The sequence below is a fragment of the Neoarius graeffei genome, chromosome 8, assembly GCF_027579695.1.
Source record: "Neoarius graeffei isolate fNeoGra1 chromosome 8, fNeoGra1.pri, whole genome shotgun sequence".
NCBI classification, from domain to species: Eukaryota; Metazoa; Chordata; class Actinopteri; order Siluriformes; family Ariidae; genus Neoarius; species Neoarius graeffei.
In genome coordinates, this window is record NC_083576.1 from 53404412 (window position 1) to 53430375 (window position 25964).

The following is a 25964-nucleotide window of genomic DNA, read 5'->3' on the forward strand; positions in this document are numbered from 1 at the left end:
ACCTTGGATAGACGTCCAGATTTAAGGTTAAAATATCTTTGTGCTTAGCAGAATTTGTGGTGCCATCAGTATAATTCGCCTCCGAAAACAAGCTTCATTTTGGTCTCATTTGGCAAAATGCCTTGGTTATGTATACAGGCTTGTATTGCAGGATCAGATAAGGAGATTTTGAATGTGCAGCATATAATAAAATCAAGCTGACACAAATAACTCTATAAATAATGCCACAGCCTTTACCCAAGGATACATGAGGGTGGTATTGTATTGAAACAAAGAGTGGTTGTTTTTGTCAGCATTCTCATAAAATTTGGTGCTTTGAGTACATGTCCATGTGATGTTTTGAAGGAAACTATTTGTGGTGTTTGTAGGCTGATCAGCTGATCTTATGACTGATTACAACACATAGAAACCCAGCAGACTGCGTGTGGTGTGTTGAAACATTTTAATGCTGCTTTGTTTTTCTTGTCATTCTGAACAGGAGCAAGCAACCCGGCCATGAGTATAGAGAAAGAAACATAGTTTGGTCACAGTGCTGACTTGTTTAAGGAAATAAGGTTTGTCTATTTGTTTGTTTGCTTGTTTTTTTTTTATACTGTATGAAATATTACCTTTTGTCACAAAAGAAGTAAATAAAATTAATTTTTATTATCTTGGAGACCTAGACAAAAAAGTTAATGTCAAAGAAATGGAACTTCATCTACAAAATGTTTGAACAATTGTAATTTACAGAGGGGTTTAAAAGTCTGAGAGTACTAGTGAAAAATGCTTCTATTTTGCATTATTTTCTAACTTGATGCAACAATTTTCATTACAAATGATCTCACTAACAACAGTTTTGTGAAAAGCAGAACCTTTGAAATATTTCCATGAATTTCAGAGTTTCTTAGTATTTGGTTCGTCCCCTTTTTTTTATCCCCCGCTGGCTGAAAAGCCTGAAGGAGGATTATGTTGTGGCGATTTCCGTCCATCCGTCCCGGGAAGGGTGCGCACCTTCTGAAATCAACTCCTCTCACAATTTTGGGAGAAATTTAATGAAGCTTGACAAGAGGCATTGTTATATGTTGGTAATATGCATTTTGTAATTTCGTTAAATTTGGTCACATTTTACCAGTTACAGCCTTTGATTAACAAAATTATAATTTGACAATTTCATGAGTGTGTTTTTTCCTTCGGACATCAACTCCTCTCAGAATATTTGGACGAATTTCTCGAAGCTTGGCAAAAGGCCTTGTTATATGACGGTAATACGCATATTGCGATTTAATTTCGTTTGTGAAAATTTTACCAGAGTTTTGACCCTTGATTAAATAACTTGTACTTTGACAATTTCACAAGGGTGTACGTTCTTCTGAAATCAACTCCTCTCACAATTTGTGGAGGAATTTCACCAAACTTGGCAAAAGGCTTTGTTGTACGACAGTTGTACGCATATTGAAATTTCGTTTAATTTGGGCAAATTTTACCAGAGTTATGCCCTTGATTATTAACAAACTTCTACTTTGGCAATTTCATCAAGGCATGCTTGTTTCTGAAATCAACTTCCCTGACAATTTTTATTATCCCCCGCTGGCCGAAAGGCCTGAAGGGGGATTATGTCGTGTCGATGTCCGTCCATCCATCTGTCCCAGGAAGGGTACACACCTTCTGAAATCAGCTCCTCACAATTTTTGGAGGAATTTCATGAAACTTGACAGGATTCTTTGTTCTATGTCGGTAATGCGCATATTGCAATTTCGTTCAATTCGGTCGCGTTTTACCAGAGTTATGGCATAGTTGCCAGCGGGGGATATTGTGTTCTCAGAGCACTCTTGTTGCTTTAATGACAGTGTGCACTCAAGCTGGCATGGACCGCACAATGTTGTGAAAAACTGTATGATCTGTTTTAGATCAAATCCATCGGTGTCACCTGAACTCATGGTTCAATAGAAGAGATTAGTCCTGATGTAGTTCTGACCTTTTGTACAAATCAGTTAACATAATCAAGATTAGTCATTTGTTTACATTTAAATAAGGACCTAGAAATGGTGCACAGTCTTCAGTATTAAATGTTCAAGATCTTGAGCATTTACTTTTTGTATGAAATATTTCAGAATTCAAAAATCTTGTTTATTTAAAAAAAAGAAGAAAAATCCCAGATTTTCAGTGCATTCTTAGACTTTCAGACCCTATTATACATTTTTGTCTTTTCTCACTTTCTTTGTCAGATCCTTTTGTGGTCCTGTGTGTATTCTGTGGAACAATGAAGAACCTTCCTTGTGCTGCAGGGAGGCTTCTGTGGCAGGAAACGGCCACTATCCAGTGGGTTTCCATGTAATTGCTTGAGCAGGGTGATTCTTATTAAAAGTTGACTGTGCAGTGTTACTGGAGTGTCTAGGACCGTTCCAGTCCTTTGTATAAAGTATGGCGACTTTGTGTGTTCTGTGCCTAAATATCCACAGGAAAACGGTGCACTCTGAGTGACCTCAAATAATCACGTGATTATTTAAAACTAATGCCTTGTTTATAGCTTGTGAACTTGTTTGAGGCTAACTTTTTAATATGAATTTGGGATGAAACTTTGTGGTTTTGTGCATGCCGTGTGGTACATATGTATGTTACTGAAGGTTATGAAGAAAACCGTTTGAAAACCTGAAGACATTTTAATGCCTAATTGGTGGCATGAATTGCTGTAGCAAAGTCCCAACCTTTTTTATGCTTTAATTGTTTGCATGTTTAGGCAGACGTGTGTGTGTGTGTGTGTGTGTGTGTGTGTGTGTGTGTATATATATATATATATATATATATATATATATATATATATATATATATATATACACACCACCGTTCAAAAGTTGGGGTCACTTTGAAATTTCCTTATTTCTGAAAGAAAAGCACTGTTCTTTTCAATGAAGATCACTTTAAACTAATCAGAAATCCACTCTATACATTGCTAATGTGGTAAATGACTATTCTAGCTGCAAATGTCTGGTTTTTGGTGCAATATCTCCATAGGTGTATAGAGGCCCATTTCCAGCAACTCTCACTCCAGTGTTCTAATGGTACAATGTGTTTGCTCATTGCCTCAGAAGGCTAATGGATGATTAGAAAACCCTTGTACAATCATGTTAGCACAGCTGAAAACAGTTGAGCTCTTTAGAGAAGCTATAAAACTGACCTTCCTTTGAGCAGATTGAGTTTCTGGAGCATCACATTTGTGGGGTCGATTAAATGCTCAAAATGGCCAGAAAAATGTCTTGACTATATTTTCTATTCATTTTACAACTTATGGTGGTAAATAAAAGTGACTTTTCATGGAAAACACAAAATTGTCTGGGTGACCCCAAACTTTTGAACGGGTGTGTATATATATATATATATGTGTGTGTGTGTATGTGTGTGTGTGTGTGTGTGTATATATATATATATATATATATATATATATATATATATATATATATAATTTTTTTTTTTTTTTAATGATGACCCGTTTCATTGGCCCTGTATCTTCAGTACAGAAGATGTGTTGCAGTCTTGAAATATGGTGTGTAATGCATTAACTTTTCACGTATTGTAACACGAAAAAGCACTCCGTTTGTATGAAGGACCAAATGAATAGGTTTTAATTGGAAGCCACTAAAGGAAATGAAGTACACATGAAACCAGTGAAATGTTTTTGCTCTCATAAGCACAGGAAAAATGTTAGCTCTTTTGCACTTCAGACTAGTCAGTATGTGAATACCTTTCACGCTGCTTGCACTTTTGGGCAGTGTCTTTAACAGTGCAATGCATTTGGAAAATATAGGCTCGGACTATGGAGATTTGCAATTACTGTAAAGGACTGGAAAAAAATTGTTTTCTTTAGAAAAAGAGGCCTGGTGTGTTGAGAGATGAACATTTATAAGGTCGTATATACAAAAGTATATGCAGTCTATGTGGACACCATTTGAAATCCGTTTATACAATTGCCACATAATTTGCAAAAAAAACCCAACCAACCAACCTTTTGTGGTTTTGGACAAAGGCACCAAACCTATTCAAACAGTGTGTCTATTGTGAAGATAATCGATAATGCATGAAAAACATGTGTATGTGATCTCCAGAATTATTTGTACCTTTCTTAAAAATGACACTTAAATTTATTCTAACAAAAAAAAATCATGCTCATTAGTTTAAAACAATAGTATTTTCTTAAAAAACAAAAAACAATGCCACTCAAGTTTTTGCACACCTCCTAAATGTGTTTCTATTTTCTTTATTTTTATTAATTAAGTCACGTCATGTCTTAAAGTAATGATGGATGTTGTTTCTCTTTCCTTAGTTGAGCAGTTCTTGACCTGGATTACTACAGTTGTGGAATAGGACTATTTACTGTATTTTTATTATTTACTGTTTGATCTCAAGCGCATTAAGAAGGCAAGAAATTGCACTAATTAACAGGTGCCTCGTCAAAAGCTAATTGTAAAGCATTCCAGGTAACTACCTCATGAAGCTGGTTAAGATAATGCCAATAGTGTACAAAGTGTCATTAAGGTAAACGCTGGATACGCTGAAGAATCCTATAATATGAAACTTTTGTTTTTAAACGCTTTTTGTTTATCACGTATAACATTTGGAACATGTATGGAATTTTCAGTTTTGATGTCTTCAGTTTTGTTCTACAATGTAGAAAATAGTCAAGATACAGAGAAACCTATGAAAGTGAGTGTAGGTGTGTCCAAACTTTTTAGACTGGTGCTGTAAATATGGCAAAACATTGATGCCCCCCCGAATATACTTGGAAAATATCAAAGTTTTTCACGATATTCAAATTTTTGAAGATGGACCATGTTATTTAAGAAGGTGAAAATTTTATATATTCTAGACTCATTACACAAACTGTTTCAAGCATTTTTCTGTTTTAATTTTGATAATTATGGCCTACAGTACAAAAAAAGTAAAATGGTATAAATACCATGCATCTCTTGGTCTAGTTCAGTACACACTGTAGTGTTCACCAGTAGGACTTCGCATCTGCCCACACTCCCAAAACTACTACCAAATGGTTTGCTGACCATGATTTTACTGTGCTTGATTGGCCAGCCAACTCGCCTGACCTGAATCCCAGAAATTGTTAAGAGGAAGATGAGACATACCTGACCCAAAAATAAAGATGAGCTGAAGGCTGCCATCAAAGCAACCTGGGCTTCAATAACACCTCAGCAGTGCCACAGGCTGATCACCTCCATACCACGCTGCAATGATGCAGTAATTTGTGGTAAAGGAGCCCCAACCAAGTATAGAGTGTATAAATGAACACACTTTTTTGTATTGTAAATCCTTTTTTTGATTTGATCTTAGGAAATATTCTAATAATTTTAAGATGCTGGATTTCTGATTTTAATGCGCTATAAGCCATAATCATTAAAATTTAAAACAAAAAAGGCTTGAAATATTTCACTTTACATGTAATGAATATAGAATATATAAAATTTTACCTTTTTGATTATGAAATTATTTTAAAAATGAACTTTTTCATGATATAATTTTTGGAGATTCACTGGTATTACATACATGCAGACAATATTGTCATTCTTTAAAAACTTATTTTTCATTTGCTGTCAGTCCATAGGAAACCTGTTGTTTTTCCCCCCCTCCCCCTTTAATTTTGCTGAGGTTGAAGTACGAGGTTGCATGCATGTAAAGGTCCTTTGTCACCCTTTACCATGGAAAAAGACAGCATCTTCAACACAAAGACAGATGGTTGCTGCCCTGTATAAATCATATAGTAGATAAATACATGAGCAGTTTAAAATACATTTAAGCACAATTGAGGGCATAAAATGTTTCTGAAACAGTTGGAAAGTTTCCAAGAAATAAGACTCATGAGTACAGTCCCTCTGCACAATGAGGAGGATGGTGAAGGAAGGAAAAAAGATTGCAGAGCACAAATTCAGACTTTTAGATCTGCACAGTTGTGTTGATTTCTTGTGGTTGTCAAGTATCAGCGTCAACTGATAAGTGCCACTTTCATAACAACAGGCTCTTTGGAATCACTGCAGTAAAGTAGTAGTTACCTAAATAAAATGCAGCACCTGAACTGCAATTGCCATTGTAAGCTGCGGTTAGCTGGAGTTGATGCTTTGGAGCTATTTTGCAGTTGGAGGTCCAGGGCTCTGTGAAGATTGACAGCAGCATGAATTCTGCTAAGTAGCAGGATATTTCAGCTCAAAACCTCGTTCAGACTTGGCTCCAAATCAAAATAGAAATACATCAACACATCAGCGATTTGCACAGACCATCTTTGAGCCCAACTGAAAATTGTAGTTTGATTTGAAGAGTTTTTATGCACAAACCTAAGAAAATAAAGGAGCTGCTTCTGCATGGAGGAACAAAGATCCTTCTACAAATCTCTCCAACCTGGTCAGACAATACAGCAGGAAGAGACTTTGTCCTGCTATTCTGACCAGAGCAGGTGTAATAAGTCACTTGGAAGCCAGTGTTTTGTAAAGAAAAACCACAATACTGCTAATTGCATATCTATCCATCTATCTGTCTATCTATTGGAGCAGTGAAAAGTTTGGACACACCTACTCATTCATAGGTTTTTCTGTATTTTGACTATTTTCTACATTGTAGAACAATACTGAAGACATCAAAACTATAAAATACCATATGGAACATGTATGGAATTATGTGATAAACAAAATACCATTAAAAAACCCCCAAAATCTCATCTCTAGCCGCTTTATCCTGTTCTACAGGGTCGCAGGCAAGCTGGAGCCTATCCCAGCTGACTACGGGCAAAAGGCGGGTACACCCTGGACAAGTCGCCAGGTCATCACAGGGCTGACACATAGACACAGACAACCATTCACATTCGCACCTACGGCCAATTTAGAGTCACCAGTTAACCTAACCTGCATGTCTTTGGACTGTGGGGAAAACCGGAGCACCTGGAGGAAACCCACACGGACACGGGGAGAACATGCAAACTCCACACAGAAAGGCCCTCGCCGCCCACGGGGCTCGAACCCGGACCTTCTTGCTGTGAGGCGACAGCGCTAACCACTACACCACCGTGCCACCCAAAACCCAAAATATATTTCATATTTTAGATTCTTCAAAGTAGCCACTGTTTACCTTGATGATGCTTTGCACACTATTGACATTATCTTAACCAGCTTCATGAGGTAGTCACATATTACATTACAGGCGTTTAGCAGATGCTCTTATCCAGCACAACATACAGCCTAAAGGTTAGAGATGCAGCTTTGGGACCGAAAGGTCACTGGTTTGATTCCCTGGACCAGCAGGAATGGCTGAAGTGCCCTTGAGCAAGGCACCTAAACCTCAACTGCTCCCTGGGCTGCCCAAAGCTGTGGGTATGTCAGGGTCAGGTTATACGTTGCTCTGGATAAGAGTGTCTACTAAATGACTGTAATGTAATATACCTGGAACAGTTGGGGTTAGGTGCCTTGCTCAAGGGCATGCCATAACACCTTTTACCACTGCCCAATACAGTACCAGTCAAAAGTATGGATGCACCTACTCATTCATAGGTTTCTCTGTATGTTGACTCTTTTCTACATTATAGAACAATACTGAAGACATGAAAATAATGACATATGGAACATACATGGGGTTATGTGGTAAAAAAAGTGTTTAAAAATGTTTTATGTTTTAGATTCTTCAAAGTAGCCACCGTTTACCTTGACACTTTGCACACTATTGGCATTATCTTAACCAGCTTCATGAGGTAGTCACCTGGAATGCTTTTCAATTAACAGGTGCCTCATTAAGAGTCAATTAGTGCAATTCCTTGCCTTCTTAATGTGTTTGAGGTTAAACATCCATCCATTATCTGTAGCCGCTTATCCTGTTCTACAGGGTCGCAGGCAAGTTGGAGCCTATCCCAGCTGACTATGGGCAAGAGGCGGGGTACATCCTGGACAAGTCGCCAGGTCATCACAGGGCTGACAGAGACAAGCAACCATTCACACCTACGGTCAATTTAGAACCACCAATTAGCCTAACCTGCATGTCTTTGGACTGTGGGGGGAAACCGGAGCACCCGGAGGAAACCCACGCAGACATGGGGAGAACATGCAAACTCCACACAGAAAGGCCCTCGCCAGCTGCTGGGCTCGAACCCAGAACCTTCTTGCTGTGAGGCGACAGTGCTAACCACTACACCACCTATAGGTCAAACAGTAAATAGCCCTATTCCACAATTTTCGTAATCCATGTCACGTCAAGAACTGTTAAAGAGAAACAACATCCATGATTACTTGAAGACATGACTTTTAATAAAATTTTTTTAAAACCATTGAATTAGGTGTGTCCAAACGTTATTGACTAGTACTGCATATTTGTATACATTTTTGCTAATTTTCATGAAAATTAGCAATAATTCTGGTTGGCACCGAACACATTTTTGTTCAGTCTTGGACTCTCCAATTACGTTTGCATAATCTTATATTTTTATACCATAGTGATATGAAAATCAGAAACGCCAAGACCTTCTAAATGTGCTGCCATGTTTTTATGTGCCTATTCATAATCATGGAAAGAGTAGTGCTTCATCAGATCACTGACCAACAGACTATGCGATACAGTGTACAAGCCATAAGCTAGCGCATAGTTTAACTTCTGGCTCTTTTGTTGTCGAAACCATTTACTAAGCTACATGATTTTTCATTTCATGGAGTTTCATTTGTTAATGTTTTATCTATAAACTACTTGGATGAATGTATTCAGCTAAAATAATAAAGCCATGGTTTTATATACGGTACATGTGGTGTGATCTGCAGGTTAGGATTCAGTATTAACGTTACACACAAAATAGTAATATAGGTAATGTTGTATGGCAGACCTCTAAAGAAATTGGTCATAAAAGAATATACCGCCATTGATTTGTTAAAATCCTTAAGAGCAATTTCTGATGTACTGAAAAGAGAAATGTTGGGTTACAATGTTATTGTAGAACTGAATATTCATTTGCATGCAAAACAATACAACTAAAGGTGGCTCCCAAATTTGCAGCGGATAGAAAATCTGGCCTTTATTTACAAAAGCTCTAAAAACAGTCACCTTTGTTATTGCATATTCTCAACATGAACATTCTACACATTGGTGAAGAAAACTGGCCAGGTGACGTTCAACAGAAAGAAAAGCAGTGTCCATGCAGTTCACACACCTCTGTAAAAGCTCAGACCATGACTCAACGCAGCATTTATTCAAACGCTATCAGTACATGCAGCTGATCTACAACCGTAAACACAAAACAAAACCCAAACAGCACAAAACGGGCATGAATGAAAAACCAGTTCTACAGGTAAATCCAATTCCACTGACCGAGTACTCGAGTTGGCTAAGATTTTTTTAAGAAGCACAATGAATAAAAGGCTTTGATTTTATACTAAAATACTACAAAACCTTTAAGTCACTTTTTAAAATGAAATGAAGACAGTCTTGATACAGAAGAGGTGACCTCCGTTCAATCAAGTAGTGGCAGTTATGCATCACTCCTATTTTGTGGTAAAACCTATGTTAGCCCAACATAAAAGTAAAATCAGTGCAAGGCTTCACTCGTGCCATTAAGTGCCAGGATCTTCCACTGTGTGACTGTCTCTCGCTCCTTCTGTCTCAAGCTACTGCAGGTTGTGATATCGACATGGTACTCCTTGGATCAGGGAACAACTGTACGTGTAGGTAACTGGCGTACTGTTGTTTTTTTGTTGTTGTTGAAATAGTCTGTGTGCCACTTAAAGCATGTGAAAGTATGCAATAAATTAATGATTTAAAAAAATAAAATGTAGCTTAAGGCTGAGCTTTGCAGGGGGAAAATAAAACACCCATTTTTTTTCCTTGTCTCTTATGATAAAAGAGGAATGTGTTGTGACAAAAGGTTAACAGAGAAGGCAACAAAGTGGAGGAAGTTTTTTAGCTTTTCATCTAAAACCAAGAGTCTCGTTCGAGCTTTAAAGTGCAAATTCCTATTGAATGTCTCATGAAAAACTAAAAAACCCAAGTTTTAAGCCCTGCAGGTGAAGTTCTTTATCGTGAACTGGTTCTTGTTGTGTCATGACTGCTGCTTGTTGGCCTCCTCTTCATAGGCGTTGCCGGTGCCATTCTGGACGTAGGATGAACCGGAGCCCAGTCCGTATAAATGACCACAGTACTTAGCATCATCAATATGATCCTCAAAAAACATCTGCAATGACAGGAAACACTGTTGGACACACAACATTCTAGGAGACCTGCTTAGCCAATCACACTACATTAGCACTGGCTTTATTATAACTTAATTTAGCAACGGCAGAAACATTTCAAACCAAAACAAATTAAAGCACATGCGTCTTCACATATTGAAATCAACCGACAGTAAATGTTCTAATCACGACCTGCCTCTGCTAATCTTGGATATAAGGACTGAAGCGTACAAGTGCATTATTCCTTCATACAGTTATACAAACACCTTTTGAAACAGCATGCACTCAATACATTAGTTTTCAGAAAAAAAAAAAAGGAAAAAAAAATAGCAGCAGCAGTTGCTGAATGACAAAAACAAAACTTGAAATGATTGGTATGCTCCTATATATTAATCAGATCTCTACCTAAGACAGAATGTGAGTAGAAATGTGATGTCCAAGAATAAAATGCAATCCATAATGATTTTCATCTGAAGTGTCCTAATAACATTAATTTTTGTTGACAGGTCAAGTGCAAAATAAAGTTGGTTTTTTATTCAGTTTGAAGAAAATGGGTGCTTCATATGACTGACAAATATTTCACATTTGTTCTGAAACACAGTAATCATGAGTTATGTGACATTAGTGAAATAACACGTTTTGTAGTAATAGTTCTGATAATCCACGGTGATACCGTGTTTCTATGGAAACCTCTACACTTCTGCTTCCATTGTTGCTTTTTAAACAAAATACGAGTTAGAAAGTGTTCCTGCATGCAGACGAGAATTTCAATTCCTGACCCACCTCTCTCATCTTAAAGAATGCCATTCCTGTGAGGAGAGAGTCTGAGCCTGCCTGATGCTGAGGCCCAATCCTCTCCAGCTCCAGCTGCTCAGCTACCTCCTGCAGGCCACCCTGAACATCACACAACCGTCACTTAACACAGCGCTTTGATGGGATTCAGAAAAAACGTCTAGAAGCCTTGGCAAGCCCTAACTTCTTGTACAACTTCAATGCCTTTTTTTTTTTCCTGCCAACAGTAGATTCTAAAGAAATATATCTGCACATTTCGAATACAAAGTGTGTGCATGCCTTTAGGTTTTTACAGCTCTTCATGAGGTATTTCACATCATAGATAATGGGGAAAAATAAACGAAGAATTTCAAAGAAGTCAACTTCTTCCTCTGGCAGCTTGGAGTTGGACAAGATTTTGATCAAGTATCCAAAGTCGTAGCCGCTAAACAGAAACAAACACACATAATTAACAATTCTTTGAGAATCAGGTACAGAAGAAGCGCACTAGATATAAAGGTCTCCGGTATAAAAAAAAAAAATGCATGTGCTGAATCACTTTCAATACCAAACGAATAACCAAATTACCTATGGAACGACAGCCACTTGACCCCTTCGCAGAGCACCACACCTGAAGTCATGAGGAGCTCCGCAAAATATAGTGTCTCGATGCCTTCTTCTTCATGCTTTTTGAACTGGATACCTGATGTAGTCAGTAGCTCAATTGAATCTTGTGCATACATATCTTCCCTGAAAATTTGTTTCAGACACGTGGCATTATCATTACATTTTAACACAGAATTAACAGAAAGATCATGCTGTTTTTCAACTGTACACTTGGCCACGAGCAACCAGGATTGTACATTTTCTATTCTCCAGAATGGAGCGAAGAGCACTCCTTCAAATACTGAGGACAAAAACAAACAAATACTGAGCATATAAAGAGTAAACTTTGCAGAGGTTTTGCATACAGTGAGAATTTTGCATATTTAATCAACAATGAGTTGAAATTAATCTTAAATAAATGTTTTTAAATGCATGTTGGAAATACACATGTATTCTATATATTCTACATAAACACACATAAGAGGTGACAATTCAATTTAATTTGTATGGCGCTTTTAACAATCGACACAGTCACAAAGCAGCTTTAGAGAAATATACCGATTCCGGATATACATTTTAAATATAGGAATTATAAAATTTATCCTTAATGAGCAAGCCACATTGGAGTGGTAGCCAGAAAAGGAAAAAAAAAAAAAAAACTCACTGAAACAAAGGAGAAAGCACCAAAACCTTGAACCAGCAGAACCACTTCACTGCCCTTTGTTTTACATTCAACAAGTCTATGGAAAAACTGTACTGGAGGAATGAACACCATTCTTCCTACATGCATTCCCCAGCATACAATTTACACTGCTTTCATACACATTAAACCATTCAGCAAGTCCTCGTTTCCCGTGGATGGGGGCTTTGTCATCCTGGAAGAGACTACTCCCATCAGGACAGAATTATATTAACTGAAAACATTCATCATCATAGGATAAATTGATTTGACATACATACATAAATCTGCAGAGACTCAAACAACACCAGCAAAATACATCTTTCAACAGTCACCCGTCTCTGGATATGAGCAATCGCGCGCTCTGATTGGCATCTGTAGCATGTTTATATATGGAAAGTGAATCTGAGAGAGATTGGTAGTGTAGTGACCTGCACACTAATATAACTACTATATTACTGTTTATGACCATTTCTAATATCCACATTCACTGGATATGAGCAATCGCGCACTCTGATTGGATGTTCTACTACTAGGCTATCAGCTCATATACCGTGAATAGAGAAAGCCAAAATGGCAGCGCGTGTTGCTGAACCAACCGAGGACGAAATTAAAAAAAACTCCACTTGAAAACAAAACCTCCAAAAATACTATTTCTAATATCCACATTCACTGGATATGAGCAATCGTGCGTTCTGATTGGCTACTCTAAAAAGACAAAATGGCGGAGCTCGTTGCTGTACCAACCGAGGGCGAAATAAAAACTCCACTCGAAAACAGACCTCCCCCAAAAATACAAAGAAAGCAACAAAATATGGGGTAAAAAGTATTTGCTTGGAAGAACATTTTTTTTTTCAAGAATTATTATTATTATAGCCTTTTTCACACATTGTTACTGTCATTTTGCCAGTTTGTTTACATTCGAAGCGGAAATTATTTTGTTGGACGTTTTATATAGTCTTTATTTATCGAATTTGCAAAAAAATTAAATAAAACTGCTCTGTTTCTCAAAATCCAGTGAATGCGGATATAATAAAACAGTTATTCCACTCAATCTCACAGTACATGGCTTATAGTCAACTCAGCGCTACGGGCCTTGTCGACTATCAGCTCATGTACGACTCGATTTTGTGGAATAACTTATTAAATAAATAAACAAACAAACACACACTTTATATATAGGATATTACACAGTGGCACACAGATAAGAAATTTATCTTCAATTCATGAACATATTCACGAGTGAGCGAAACAAACAAGTGAAATATTTTTCAACACAAGAAGATAAACTTCATATCTTCGTGTCGCTGTGTAATGTACTTTCTATTATATGGACATCCACTAAATAAATAAATAAGCCTAACATTCTATCATTACGTTTATATGAACTGTGTGGAAAATGCAGAGCGCTGAAGGCACATGAAGTAGGCAATCAAACCAGGACAGAAATTCCCAAAACAGGAAGACCAGACTGGAGTCCACTGAAACATCTTTAAAAACAAAAAGCAAACAAACATCCTGTATACTTCCAGAACATCCCATGAAAACATGAGACAAAGATCAACTTGCACCTGAATGATGAGAAGTGAGGAGTGTGAAGAAGGGAAGAAACTGCTCATGATCCAAAGCGTACCATCACATCTTATGGTGTGGACAGTATGGCTGCCGATAGAACTGCTTCCTTTCCGTTTATTGATGATACTGCTGACAAAAGCAGAAAGATGAATTCTGAAGCGTTTAGGGCTATATTATCTGCTCAAAGTCAGCCAAATGCTCAAGAACTCCCTGGATGGCACTTCACACTGGAAATGAACAAGGACCCAAAGCAAACTTTGAAAGCAGTCCAAGGTGAAGTAGTGGAATGCTGTACAATGGTCAAAATCAGTCCCTGACATGACTCAAATTACACATGTATTTCAATTGCTGACAGCAACACGCCCCAAGAACAAGCAGGAACTGAAGACGGATGCAGTAAAGACCTGGCAGAGCATGACCAGGGAAGAAACCCAGCATCTGGTAATGTCTATGGGTTCCAGACTCCAGAAAGCCTTTGACTGCAAAGGCAGTGCATCCAAATATTAAAAATGACAATTTCAGATCTATCAGACTTTAATTTGCTGAGATCCCACTTGTGCTGCTGCATTCAAGTTAGGCCCTGCGCCTCCTCTGTATTTCCCTCCATTCTGACCCTAAAATCCCATCAGAAATCACTCGCATCCAAGATATATGAACAACTCATGTCTTTTGACACTCATTCTGTTGGTAAAACTAGAACTGCTTGGGAGTAGGAGCTGGGGTAGATGGAACAGGTCAGCAGTGGGATGAAGCTGTGCGCGTAATACGTTCATGTACACCTTGTGCAAGGCTACAACTTCTACAATTCAAGCTATTGCACAGAGTTAACTTTTCAAAATCTCGGTCATCTATCCAAATATTGCAGACCAATGTGATATATCCCACAGTTCCTCTTGCAACCTCAGCCGCATGTTTTTCTATTGTCCAAGACTCCATAAATTCTGGAATTTTTCTCTTTTTTTTAAAAATCTGATCATTTGTATGTTTTATATATTTAACATAGTCATACACACTATAACTAATAGGGGTCGACCGATAATCGGCCTGGCCGATATATCGGGCCGATATTCTGCATTTTTAGGGTTATCGGTATCAGCCATAATTTGCACCGATATGCCAATAACATGCCTTTTTGCAGCCATTTCGTTCCTAACGCGACTGTCACTGCACGTCCTTTCCTGCACTCGCCTCTCTGAGTCCAAGAACACGGTCCCGCCCACCACAACATCTGATTTGTTTGGCACAAGAGATATAGCCAATCGGCACGTGTAGCTAAACGCTGTGAACTGTTTCAAGGCGGCCGTACGGGCACTCGGGCAGAAGCGGCACAAGGGATACAGCCAATCAACACGCATAGCTAAACGCTGTGAACTGTTTCAAGGCGGCCGTATGGGCACTCGGGCAGAAGCAGATCCCACTTCAAGGTAAGGACATGCTGCTTTTGCCGCAATAAGTCACAAACACACAAGTTGCAAAAGCACAACATCATTATATGTTTACACTCTTCATCTACTACTCGTTAAAATTGTCCATTTGCATCTGTGTAGCCAGGCAAACTTAGCTTACGGAAGGAAGCACTTGAATTAGCCTACAACCAACTAGTCTCGCTGAAACTACATGTGATGCTTCCTTCACTACAATACAATCCTCCTAAATTGGGAATATTAGGCTCGGGCATTAAAAGCATTAGAATGTAGATGGTTACTTGTTAAGTTGTTACATAATAGGGAGTGAGAGCCTACTTTATGTTTGATTTTACTTTTTAAAAAATGCTGCAGGCAGCTCCCTACACTTGATTTGTTATTTAAAAACTATTTGAAGTTGGTAAGTCTTACTTAGTTCTTAGTGTAAAAGAATCCAGAGTGTATTTTCATTTATTTTCCACTGAAAATGGTGAGCTGTAATATAGTAGGGAGCGATTTATTTTTTTATTGGTGAATATTTATTTTATTATTATTTTATTTCTCATTTTATTCTAACTAATGTTTGACTTTATTGTACAAATGCTGCTGGCATCTCCCTGCACAAAATTTCATGTTCAATTTTACAATTAAACATACATTTCATGGATATGAAGGTCTGTGTCAGTGTGTGCTATGTTTAATTTCAGGTGAATTATAATGTTTACATTTATCGGTTGCACATATCGGTTATCGGCATCCCAATTCCATAATAATAGGTATCGGCCCTGAAAAAAACATTGGTCGATCCCTAATAACTAACAGTACTGCTTTTTCTATAGGGAGACAATGTTTTGCTGTTCTTGTTGTCAAGGCCCGATCTGAGGTCCCAGGGGACATGTCATTAAAAAAACAAAACAAACAAACAAAAAAACCCAGTATGAAATGAAGCTACTTCACCAAAAGGTGGATTAAAAATAAATAAATAATAATAATAATAATAAATAAATAAATAAATACACACGTGTGCGCGTGTGTTTGTTTTACTGGGAAATACACCAGCTGTATTTTTTTTTTATATGAACTACATCCAGGACATTTTTCAATGTCACTTGTGAGGAAATTGATAAATTGTTCTGATAAAATTGGGTACTTTTTGTCTGGGAATGTGTCTATATAATAATAATAATAATAATAAAAAAATAATAATAAAAAAAATCGCACGTTGGCTTGAAGACATGAAGTTTATCTTCCCGTGTTGAAAAAAACCTGTATTTTTCAGACGAAATGCATCACAGACCTGACTGACATATTTCAATAATATTGGCTGGCGTTGAGTGGTCTATCTTCGACTCGTTCGATATCACGCTAGCCGAATGGAATATATCTGATATACCACAAAAAAAAAAAGCCAGCTGATATTATTATTATACATACTTCCTTTTGGGTGTTCAACGCGTCTTTCTCTTCCAAAATTCTCTCAAAATCTTCGGTCTTTAATGAAGCGAACTTGGTGGCCATGTTTGTTTACAAACTGTCAGTCAGTCACTAGCGCGGAAGTTTTACATCTCCGACGCGTCTCTTTTCCAGATTCTCATTGTCCGTTGGCATGTTTTTCTCTTGTACATATGCGTGAAGAATATATAATGAAGTTCTGGTAGCCTTTTGGGTACTCAGCGCGTCTTTCTCTTTCCTGGCGAATAAAGAAATGCTTCTGCACATGCGCAGCAGAAAACTCTCACTGAATATTTGCATCGGCTCTGATGTGTGACGTCATGTTGTCTTGACAACCATGCAACATTAAACCATATTCAATGCTCATTCTCCACTGGGTAGAGTGACGTAATACATGTATGATAAGCTAATAGATGACTTGCAACCACGTGATCAAAATATGCTACGTCACAAGCATCCGCCATGGTGGTGGATATACAAAGCAACCAGGATGGCAGCCGCTGAAAGCGTGTCTGTAAACAATGCTGAATTTCTCAGGATTACCATGATTTGAACGGTCGAGTGAATATTTGATACAAAGAGAAGATAGATGTGTGTGGTTTTGACCCATATTATTGAAAAAAGTCAGACTTTTCTGAAGACGCTTCTACCGACCATCGAGTACCCAGATATCGCGTTCTATCTGGTTTGGCTGCCGAAGAATCAAGTCTGACCTTGGACAAAACATAGCCCATTTTCTGAGTGGGTGCCCAGTCTGGACTGCTTCTATCATATAATTTTGCTGGCGCTCCGAGAAGCGAAATGGTAATACACGTGTTAAAATGATAACAATGACCGAGTGAACCACGACAAGAGAACGCTCATTTTATAGCAAAATTCTAGCAACACAAAATAAAATTCTTCCATGATATTATCGAGAAAACTTTTAACTCTCACCTGAGATAAAAGGATTACTGCAAACATGAGCTGTTTTGGTTTTAGCCTCTGTTAGATCAGCCCTGCCGATGTTGTTCAGCCATGCTCGTCTCCTCTCCGTACTAAGCCTCAGAGTTTCCTCGCCCTCGTTCCCAATCACGGACGGAATTCTAAAAAATCGGAATGTGCCACGGTCACGAGTACTGTTGTGACCACAACCATATACAGCACAAAGATATGGCATAGCTAAAAGAACGCTTAAAGCAGTGGAAAAACAAAGAGTTGCGCACGCGTGACTATGTTTTGTATGGAATGCCGCCTGACGCCGCATTTGTATCTCCACCAACATGGCCGACATCCGGGTTTCTATTTTGCTTTGACGTCACTTGCAAGTCAAAGATATGCTAACAATACTGCATGCTATCAAACCAAATGAATGAAACCCGCTAGAAGGGAATAGAATACAAGTTTTTATTCCAACAAAAAAAGTGTCCTGCATGTACAATTCCCGATATTTCACTCCGATGACGTCACTCCCTATGTTTTCCCGCTGACTAGACGTGGGTTATCAAAATGGCGAACCGGTTCAAAATTAAAATTCTTCTGATTAACTTGTGTATTTTTGTGTGGATGGGTCTATATAATATAAAGAACATTACACTGTGGCGCAAAGATATGAAGTTTATCTTCTTGTGTTGAAAAATATCTCACTTGTTCACTTGTAACTATACATTCACCAGTTGAAGATAACCTTCATATCTTCGCACGACTGTGTAATATTCCCTCCCTCCCTCTATACACACAGAGAGAGAGAGAGAGAGAGAGAGAGAGAGAGAGATATGACAAAACTGTTCTTACGTGAGATTAAATCTGAAATTGAACTGCCACGTTGAAGTTCCTGGTGGATATTCACCCTGTTCATTCATGAAGGTAAGGCCAAGCTGGATAATCTTCAATAAATCAACATTACATCGCAAGAGCTGATACTGGTAGTCTGCATTACTTCTGAACTCTCCAATTGGTCTAGCAACTACACCTGGAAACTCTGTGTCCTATAAACAAAAAGGTGCATAAAAGATTATATAAGAGATACCATACAGATCTGCCTGAGATTGAACAGTTAAAAAAAATAAATAGATGAAGCTAGAAGAACAAAATGCTTACCATCGCAATGTAGTTGTATTTTCGTATAACCTGGCGAATCCTTTTCAGCTCTTCATCCAGGTTACTAGCCCAAACCTCACATATTTTTTGGCTATGATCCACAGTGGCTGCGGGCATAGTGCCACTTTCAGATGGCAGGCATCAAAAAAAAAAAAAAAATCTCCCGTAGGGACAATATTTGTAGAATTAAATTCTATTCTCCGTTTTGACCTGGGGACAAAAAAAATGGGGATTAAAACATTTATTAGACCTATTAGGAAAACGTGTCGGTGGTTTAAAATATTGAACAACAAGCTAAGTATGCTGGAAAAAGAAACTGACGGGTCATTCTGCAGAGTAGCCTGGTGTCAGTGAAAAAAACCACAAAACTGTCATACGTACCAACATCTCATCTCATCTCATCTCATCATCTCTAGCCACTTTATCCTGTTCTACAGGGTCGCAGGCAAGCTGGAGCCTATCCCAGCTGACTACGGGCGAAAGGCGGGGTACACCCTGGACAAGTCGCCAGGTCATCACAGGGCTGACACATAGACACAGACAACCATTCACACTCACATTCACACCTACGGTCAATTTAGAGTCACCAGTTAACCTAACCTGCATGTCTTTGGACTGTGGGGGAAACCGGAGCACCCGGAGGAAACCCACGCGGACACGTACCAACATTCAAGGCATAAATCTGATCATCAGATTTAAGATTCTGCCACATTCACTGTACACAACCCTACATAATATACTGTACATACAGTCCACGTTAATGGAGAGGTGCTGATAACTGAGTTACTCTTCTGCCTGCATAGCAAGTGTATTCGACAAATCCCTGATCACGTTACTGAATAATCTCGTCCCAGAAGGAAATTTGTTCGATGCCATCTTTTGAAAGAGGTGTCCGACAGGAAAGACCTGCCTAGCTGAGATGCTAAAAATAGTGTATTTACTGATGACCATCTTTCAGTATTATAAATTAATCTGAGTTAATTTGTCTAGCTCGTATCATGTCTTTTTTTTTTTTAATGTTATATACATCTACAAGTGATCCGAACAAGCAGTCTGTCAGCTCCACTTGTGTTCAATTACGCTGCAGATGAGTCCAGGTTTATAGCAATGCAGCTAAACAGGCTAGTTATCATCCGGAAACATGGGGGAAATAAACTAATAAAGCCAGACCCGGAGCAGGCACCTCGAACCCGACACAATCCTTCATTCCTAAACAAAACAAAAAAAACACGGTTCGGTATCTGTATGGTCTTTAACAAACTGCAAATCCAAGACGTGCACCAGGAATTTTCGTGTTCTTTAATGTTAGCTAACGGCTAGCAATGTGTGGGTATGCTAGCTAATGCTAACACTGCTAGCTAATTAGCCACACAACTTTATTCTGCTAGTTTGGACAAGTTCACTTATTTTCACCACTTACCTCTGCTCAGTTAAGGTACACCTAAAATGTACTGCTTCAGTAACACGTTATTGTCTTTGTTTACAAAAGACTGGGGTCGTAATATCTAACTTCTATATAGTTTTATTTGTCTAACACCGACATAAACAACCAGCTGCCACCTCTCAAACTCCATTACAGCCCTACGCGGTGACGCAGACGCATCGTGATCACTGACGTCACCACGCCACGAGAACTTAAGAAACTTAAGAAAGGTAGAGAAGGATCTGGCGACGGAGCCGCGACATAGGGCTGGACCGATATATTTATTTACCGATATCGATTAGTAGTAATCAATGACAACGATAACCGATATTTTAGGACGATATTCATTTGCCATACATTTGATGTTTGTCGTTTGAAAATTCAATTATTACTCACAACTTACATTAGAAGAAGAAGCAGAAGTTTAAAGGGCATATCACGGGTAAATTCAGGAGCAAGATCAATGTAATTCTCCTATTTTATATTAAACTTTGGTCAAATATCTGTCGGGGCGGCACGGTGGTGTAGTGCAAGAAGGTCTGGGTTCGAGCACCGTGGACGGCGAGGGCCTTTCTGTGCAGAGTTTGCATATTGTCCGCGTGGGTTTCCTCCGGGTGCTCCGGTTTCCCCCAAAGACATGCAGGTTAGGTTAACTGGTGACTCTAAATTGACCGTGAGTGTGAATGGTTGTCTGTGTCTATGTGTCAGCCCTGTGATGACTTGGTGACTTGTCCAGGGTGTACCCCGCCTTTCACCTGTAGTCAGCTGGGATAGGCTTCAGCTTGCCTGCGACCCTGTAGAACAGGATAAAGCGGCTAGAGATAATGAGATGAGATGAAATATCTGTCACATTTTGCCTTTTGTGCAATTTTTTTACCTTGCGCAATACCAGAAAAAGGGGTGGCACAGTGGTGTAGTGGTTAGTGCTGTCGCCTCACAGCGAGAAGATCCGGGTTCAAGCCCTGTGGCCAGCGAAGGCCTTTCTGTGCGGAGTTTGCATGTTGTCCGCGTGGGTTTCCTCCGGGTGCTCCGGTTTCCCCCACAGTCCAAGGGGTTAACTGGTGACTCTAAATTGACTGTAGGTGTGAATGGTTGTCTGTGTCTATGTGTCAGCCCTGTGATGACCTGGCGACTTGTCCAGGGTGTACCCCGCCTTTTGCCCGTAGTCAGCTGGGATAGGCTCCAGCTTGCCTGCGACCCTGTGGAACAGGATAAAGCGGCTACAGATAATGAGATGAGATGAGAATACCAGAAAAATTCAGTTGAAATCAAGCCATTTGAGGCGAATTGGTCCGCCTCTGAAAAAACTTGGCATTTGGATTTCCTGGCAAACGTTGATTTTCGTGACGTTGCATGTGGGATGCCGCCTTCTGAATCCTACGTCAGCGCTGGTTTGTTTATGAGAAAACGACCTGGTGGTTTTCTGCAAATTTCTTCAACATTATCACGTAATTATTATAATGGTTAACAGATGTATCGTAGGAGGGTGTAGCAAAACCAGTCTTGATGGGATTAGTACTCATTGTTTTCCAAAAGACCGGACAACGAGAGAGAAATGGGAGCGCTTGGTCTACACAGGCTGTGCACTGAAACTGTGCAAGCTCTTGTAGCCTGCTGGCACTTCCATAGGTGACGTCATGAATCTGGCTCTACACTCTTGAGATTTTTCCAGACACGTTTTGGTATTTTATTTTTTTCTGCTGTAGACAGATGGCCTTGTGCAAAATTACCCTTCTGGATGAATATGTAAAGGAACATACTTTCATATAAAAACAAAGAAATTGGTCCAGAATATGCACTTTAAGCACAGTGAAATTCTTCTCTGCATTTAACCCATCTGAAGCAGTGAATACACACGTGAGCACACACACATCAGAGGCAGTGGCAGGAAGTTTTGGATAGGGGGGGCGACATGTCGCATGCCAAAGGCGCGTCAAACCTAGAAGGGTCCGGGGGCATGCCCGGGAAATTTTGGAATTTTTAACCCTCTAAAATGCTATTTCCCGCATTTTGATAGGCAAATTTTGGTGGCGTAAAGCTAAGTTTAATGGCTCTATTAGAGTGCATTTCGTCCATGTATTTTTTTTCTATATGAAACAGAAAAGAAAGAAAGAAAGAAAGAAAGAAAGAAAGAAAGAAAGAAAGAAAGAAAGAAAGAAAGAAAGAAAGCACAACTTTATTCATCACACACGTGTGAAATTCCTCTCTGCATTTAACCCATCTGAAGCAGTGAACACACACACCTACCCAGAGCAGTGGGCAGCCATGCTAACAGCACCCAGGGGAGTTGGGAGTTAGGTGCCTCGCTCAAGGGCACCTCAACCCCAGGCCGTCCCATATTAACCTAACCCCATGTCTTTGAACTGTGGGGGAAACCGGAGCACCTGGAGGAAACCCACACAGGGAGAACATGCAAACTCCGCACAGAAAGGCCTCCGCTAGGCTTGAACCCAGAACCTTCTTGCTGTGAGGCGACCATGCTAACCACTTATGCTACCATGCCGCCCAGTGAACCAACGATACTATAACATAATTACATCTACTTGGTATCGTTGAGAGGATAACACTCTCTTACCATGGGTTTTGTACTTTCTACTGTGTTTACATGTGAGTAAATACACGTACAATGTTCAAATATACCTTACTTAATTGAAGGAACCAAAGTAGCGCATTCTCTCGTCATTGAAAGATGAGAAGTCAGCAGCAATAGGGGTCAAGTCCATGGTGTGTATGATATCTTTATGTACATGTAGCAGTGTACAGTTGTTAAGTCGTTGTTCGGTCATCGAAGACCAAAAGTATGCCAACATCCTTTTCAAGGTGGAGAAAGCTCTTTCAGATGTTCCGGATGTCGCCGGGGTGCCAGGATGAAGGGACGCAGCAGGATTTAATAAGGGAAAACAAAGGCGTGCAGTGGGCTGTTTATTCACACTACTCTCTCCTTTTCTTCCTTGTAAATAGTCAAAGGATTCCCATCGTAACTTGGGGGGGACAACCCCCCCAACATAATTTTTTTTGGGGGGCACCCCCCGCCCCCCTTCTGCCGCAGCCACTGCACATACCCAGAGCAGTGAGCAGCCATGTGACAGCGCCCAGGGAGCAGTTGGGGGTTAGGTGCCAACAGGGTTAGGTGTGTGCGTCTGTGTGTGTTCACTGTAAACATCCTGTACATTGTCTATATTGTGTACTGTTTATATGAGAGATATTTTAGATATATTGTATATAATAGATACTGTAGATTGTATATATAGAGAATATAACACAGTTGTGTGAAGATATGAAGTTTATCTTCGAGTGGTGAATATATTCACGAGTGAGTTAAGCAAACGAGGGAAAATATTTTCAACACAAGAAGATAAACTTCATATCTTCGCACAACCGTGTAATGTTCTTTATATTATGTGGACACATCCACAAAAAAAATGCACAGGTTATCACATCACATCACATTATCTCTAGCCACTTTATCCTTCTACAGGGTCGCAGGCAAGCTGGAGCCTATCCCAGCTGACTACGGGCGAAAGGCGGGGTACACCCTGGACAAGTCGCCAGGTCATCACAGGGCTGACACATAGACACAGACAACCATTCACACTCACATTCACACCTACGGTCAATTTAGAGTCACCAGTTAACCTAACCTGCATGTCTTTGGACTGTGGGGGAAACCGGAGCACCCGGAGGAAACCCACGCGGACAACATGCAAACTCCACACAGAAAGGCCCTCGCCGGCCCCGGGGCTCGAACCCAGGACCTTCTTGCTGTGAGGCGACAGCGCTAACCACTACACCACCGTGCCGCCCACACAGGTTATTCAAAAGAATTTTAATTTTGAACCAGTTTGCCATTTTGACAACGTGCATCTAGTCAGCAGGAAAACACTGAGAGTGACATTGTCGGAGTGAAATATCGGAAATTATTTTACATACAGGCCACTTTTTCCATGGAATAAAAACATGTATTCTATTCCCTTGTGGGTTTATTGATGGCATGCAATATTGTTATCATATCACTTATCCTACATGGATTACACCACTCTAGCCACTGGAGAATGAACATGCAATATTGTTATAATATTGCACGTTGTCAAGACAACACAATGTCACATGCAAAGATCCAATGACAAAAGTTTTCTGTTGCGCATGCGCACAATCATTTCTTTGTCGGATGGGAGAGAGAGAAGACGGGGTTAATTCAGTGCTAGGTTTAAGCACTAAATAAATAAACTGAAACTAAAGACACGGTGAACACCCGAAAGGCTACCAAAACTTTGTTATATATTCTTCACTCATATTTACAAGAGAAAAACATACCAATGGACATTGAAAAACTGGAAGAGACATGACATAAATGTAAAACTTCCATGCTAGTGAGTGACTGTGATAGTTTGTTCACAAAAATGGCCACGAGGTTTGCTTCACTAAAAGCCAAAGGTTTAAAGAGACAGACGTGCTGAACACCTGAAAGGCTACAAAAACTTCTCTGGATGTTCTTCATGCATATTCCATCCATCCGTAACCGCTTATCCTGTGCAGGGTTGTGAGTAAGCTGGAACCTATCCCAGCTGACTATGGGCAAGAGATGGGGTACACCATGGACAAGTCGCCAGGTCATCGCAGGGCTGACACATAGAGACAAACAACCATTCACACCTACGGTCAATTTAGAGCCACCGATTAGCCTAACCTGCATGTCTTTGGGGGAAACCGGAGCACTCGGAGGAAACCCGTGCAGACACAGGGAGAACATGCACACAGAACAGCCCCCATCAGCCACTGGGCTCAAACCCAGAACCTTCTTGCTGTGAGGCGACAGTGCTAACCACTACACCACTGTGCTGCCAGTATTCTTCACGGATATTTACAAGAGAAAAACATACCAATGGACATCGAAAAACTGGAAAAGAGAGCAATAGCGGAAATATTATTAAAGTTCTACTTGGAGGTGAGGAAAAGTGATGGAGACTTTTACAAGAGGACTTCACTCGTGGACTTCATTCAGCGAAGCCCTTTTGTTTTGAACAACTGCAATGTAATAATTAACTACTACCAAAAGTAACTTTGAACTTGAACTGTCTACCTGGATATAGCTTGTTGTTCAGGCTTTTGGACTTGTACCATTTTTATTGTTAGAACTTTGACTTTGTACATGTACACTGGATTGACAGAACATTGAATTACATTTGATCAGAATCAGCATTCAATACTGGTAATAAGTTCCCCCCTTCTTCTTAACTTTTTGTAAAATCTGTAATTGTTCCATTGAATGTGTATGTATAATAATATTGGCTGGCTTTTTTCATGGTATATCAGATATATTCCATTCAGCTAGCATGATACCGAACTCGTCTTTGATGAGATTTAATATCATGCTAGCTGAATGGAATATATCTGACATACCACTCAAAGTGGAGCGGCATGGTGGTGTAGTGGTTAGCGCTGTCGCCTCACAGCAAGAAGGTCCAGGTTCGAGCCCCATGGCCGGCAAGGGTCTTTCTGTGCGGAGTTTGCATGTTGTCTGCGTGGGTTTCCTCCGGGTGCTCCGGTTTCCCCCACAGTCCAAAGACATGCAAGTTAGGTTAACTGGTGACTCTAAATTGACCGTAGGTGTGAGTGGTTGTCTATGTGTCAGCCCTGTGATGACCTGGTGACTTGTCCAGGGTGTACCCCCCCCTTTTGCCCGTAGTCAGCTGGGATAGGCTCCAGCTTGCCTGCGACCCTGTAGAACAGGATAAAGCGGCTAGAGATAATGAGATACCACTCAAAGCCATCCATCCATCATCTGTAGCCGCTTATCCTGTTCTACA

General features: G+C 39.7%; 2 protein-coding genes across 5 annotated transcripts in view; one reads left to right on the forward strand and one right to left on the reverse strand.

The window, feature by feature from the left end:
- The window catches only part of zdhhc2 (zinc finger DHHC-type palmitoyltransferase 2), a 36896-nt gene extending 32259 nt beyond the window's left edge, over nt 1-4637 (forward strand). For both annotated transcript variants that reach the window (XM_060927853.1, XM_060927854.1), the window contains exons 12-13: nt 479-554; nt 2205-4637. In XM_060927853.1, the coding sequence (XP_060783836.1) occupies nt 479-519 (41 nt within the window). In that variant the 3' untranslated portion in view covers nt 520-554; nt 2205-4637. The remainder of the gene's footprint in view (nt 1-478; nt 555-2204) is intronic.
- A 4356-nt stretch (nt 4638-8993) lies between these two features.
- Nucleotides 8994-20319, reverse strand: cnot7 (CCR4-NOT transcription complex, subunit 7). 3 transcript variants are annotated; one of them, XM_060927855.1, is made up of 7 exons: nt 20155-20319; nt 18735-18944; nt 18429-18622; nt 11529-11690; nt 11241-11385; nt 10953-11063; nt 8994-10171 (listed from the first exon to the last, which is right to left on the reverse strand). In XM_060927855.1, the coding sequence occupies exons 2-7, from the start codon at nt 18849-18851 to the stop codon at nt 10040-10042; spliced, it is 861 nt and encodes a 286-aa protein (XP_060783838.1). In that variant the 5' UTR covers nt 18852-18944; nt 20155-20319; the 3' UTR covers nt 8994-10039. The 3 variants fall into 3 exon arrangements, with proteins under 3 accessions (XP_060783838.1, XP_060783840.1, XP_060783839.1); XM_060927857.1 differs by lacking the exons at nt 18429-18622; nt 18735-18944; nt 20155-20319 and adding an exon at nt 17592-17680; XM_060927856.1 differs by lacking the exons at nt 18429-18622; nt 18735-18944; nt 20155-20319 and adding an exon at nt 13797-17585.
- Between the last annotated feature and the right edge of the window lie 5645 nt (nt 20320-25964).

Excerpts from the sequence above, each read along its gene's own strand:
- cnot7 (XM_060927855.1), bottom strand. The coding sequence starts at position 18,851 with ATGCCCGCAGCCACTGTGGATCATAGCCAAAAAATATGTGAGGTTTGG. Across the intron at positions 11,386-11,528 it reads AAGTGGCTGTCGTTCCATAG|CGGCTACGACTTTGGATACT; the intron begins GTAATTTGGTTA and ends GTTTCTGTTTAG. Across the intron at positions 11,064-11,240 it reads AGAGCTGTAAAAACCTAAAG|GGTGGCCTGCAGGAGGTAGC; the intron begins GCATGCACACAC and ends TGTGATGTTCAG.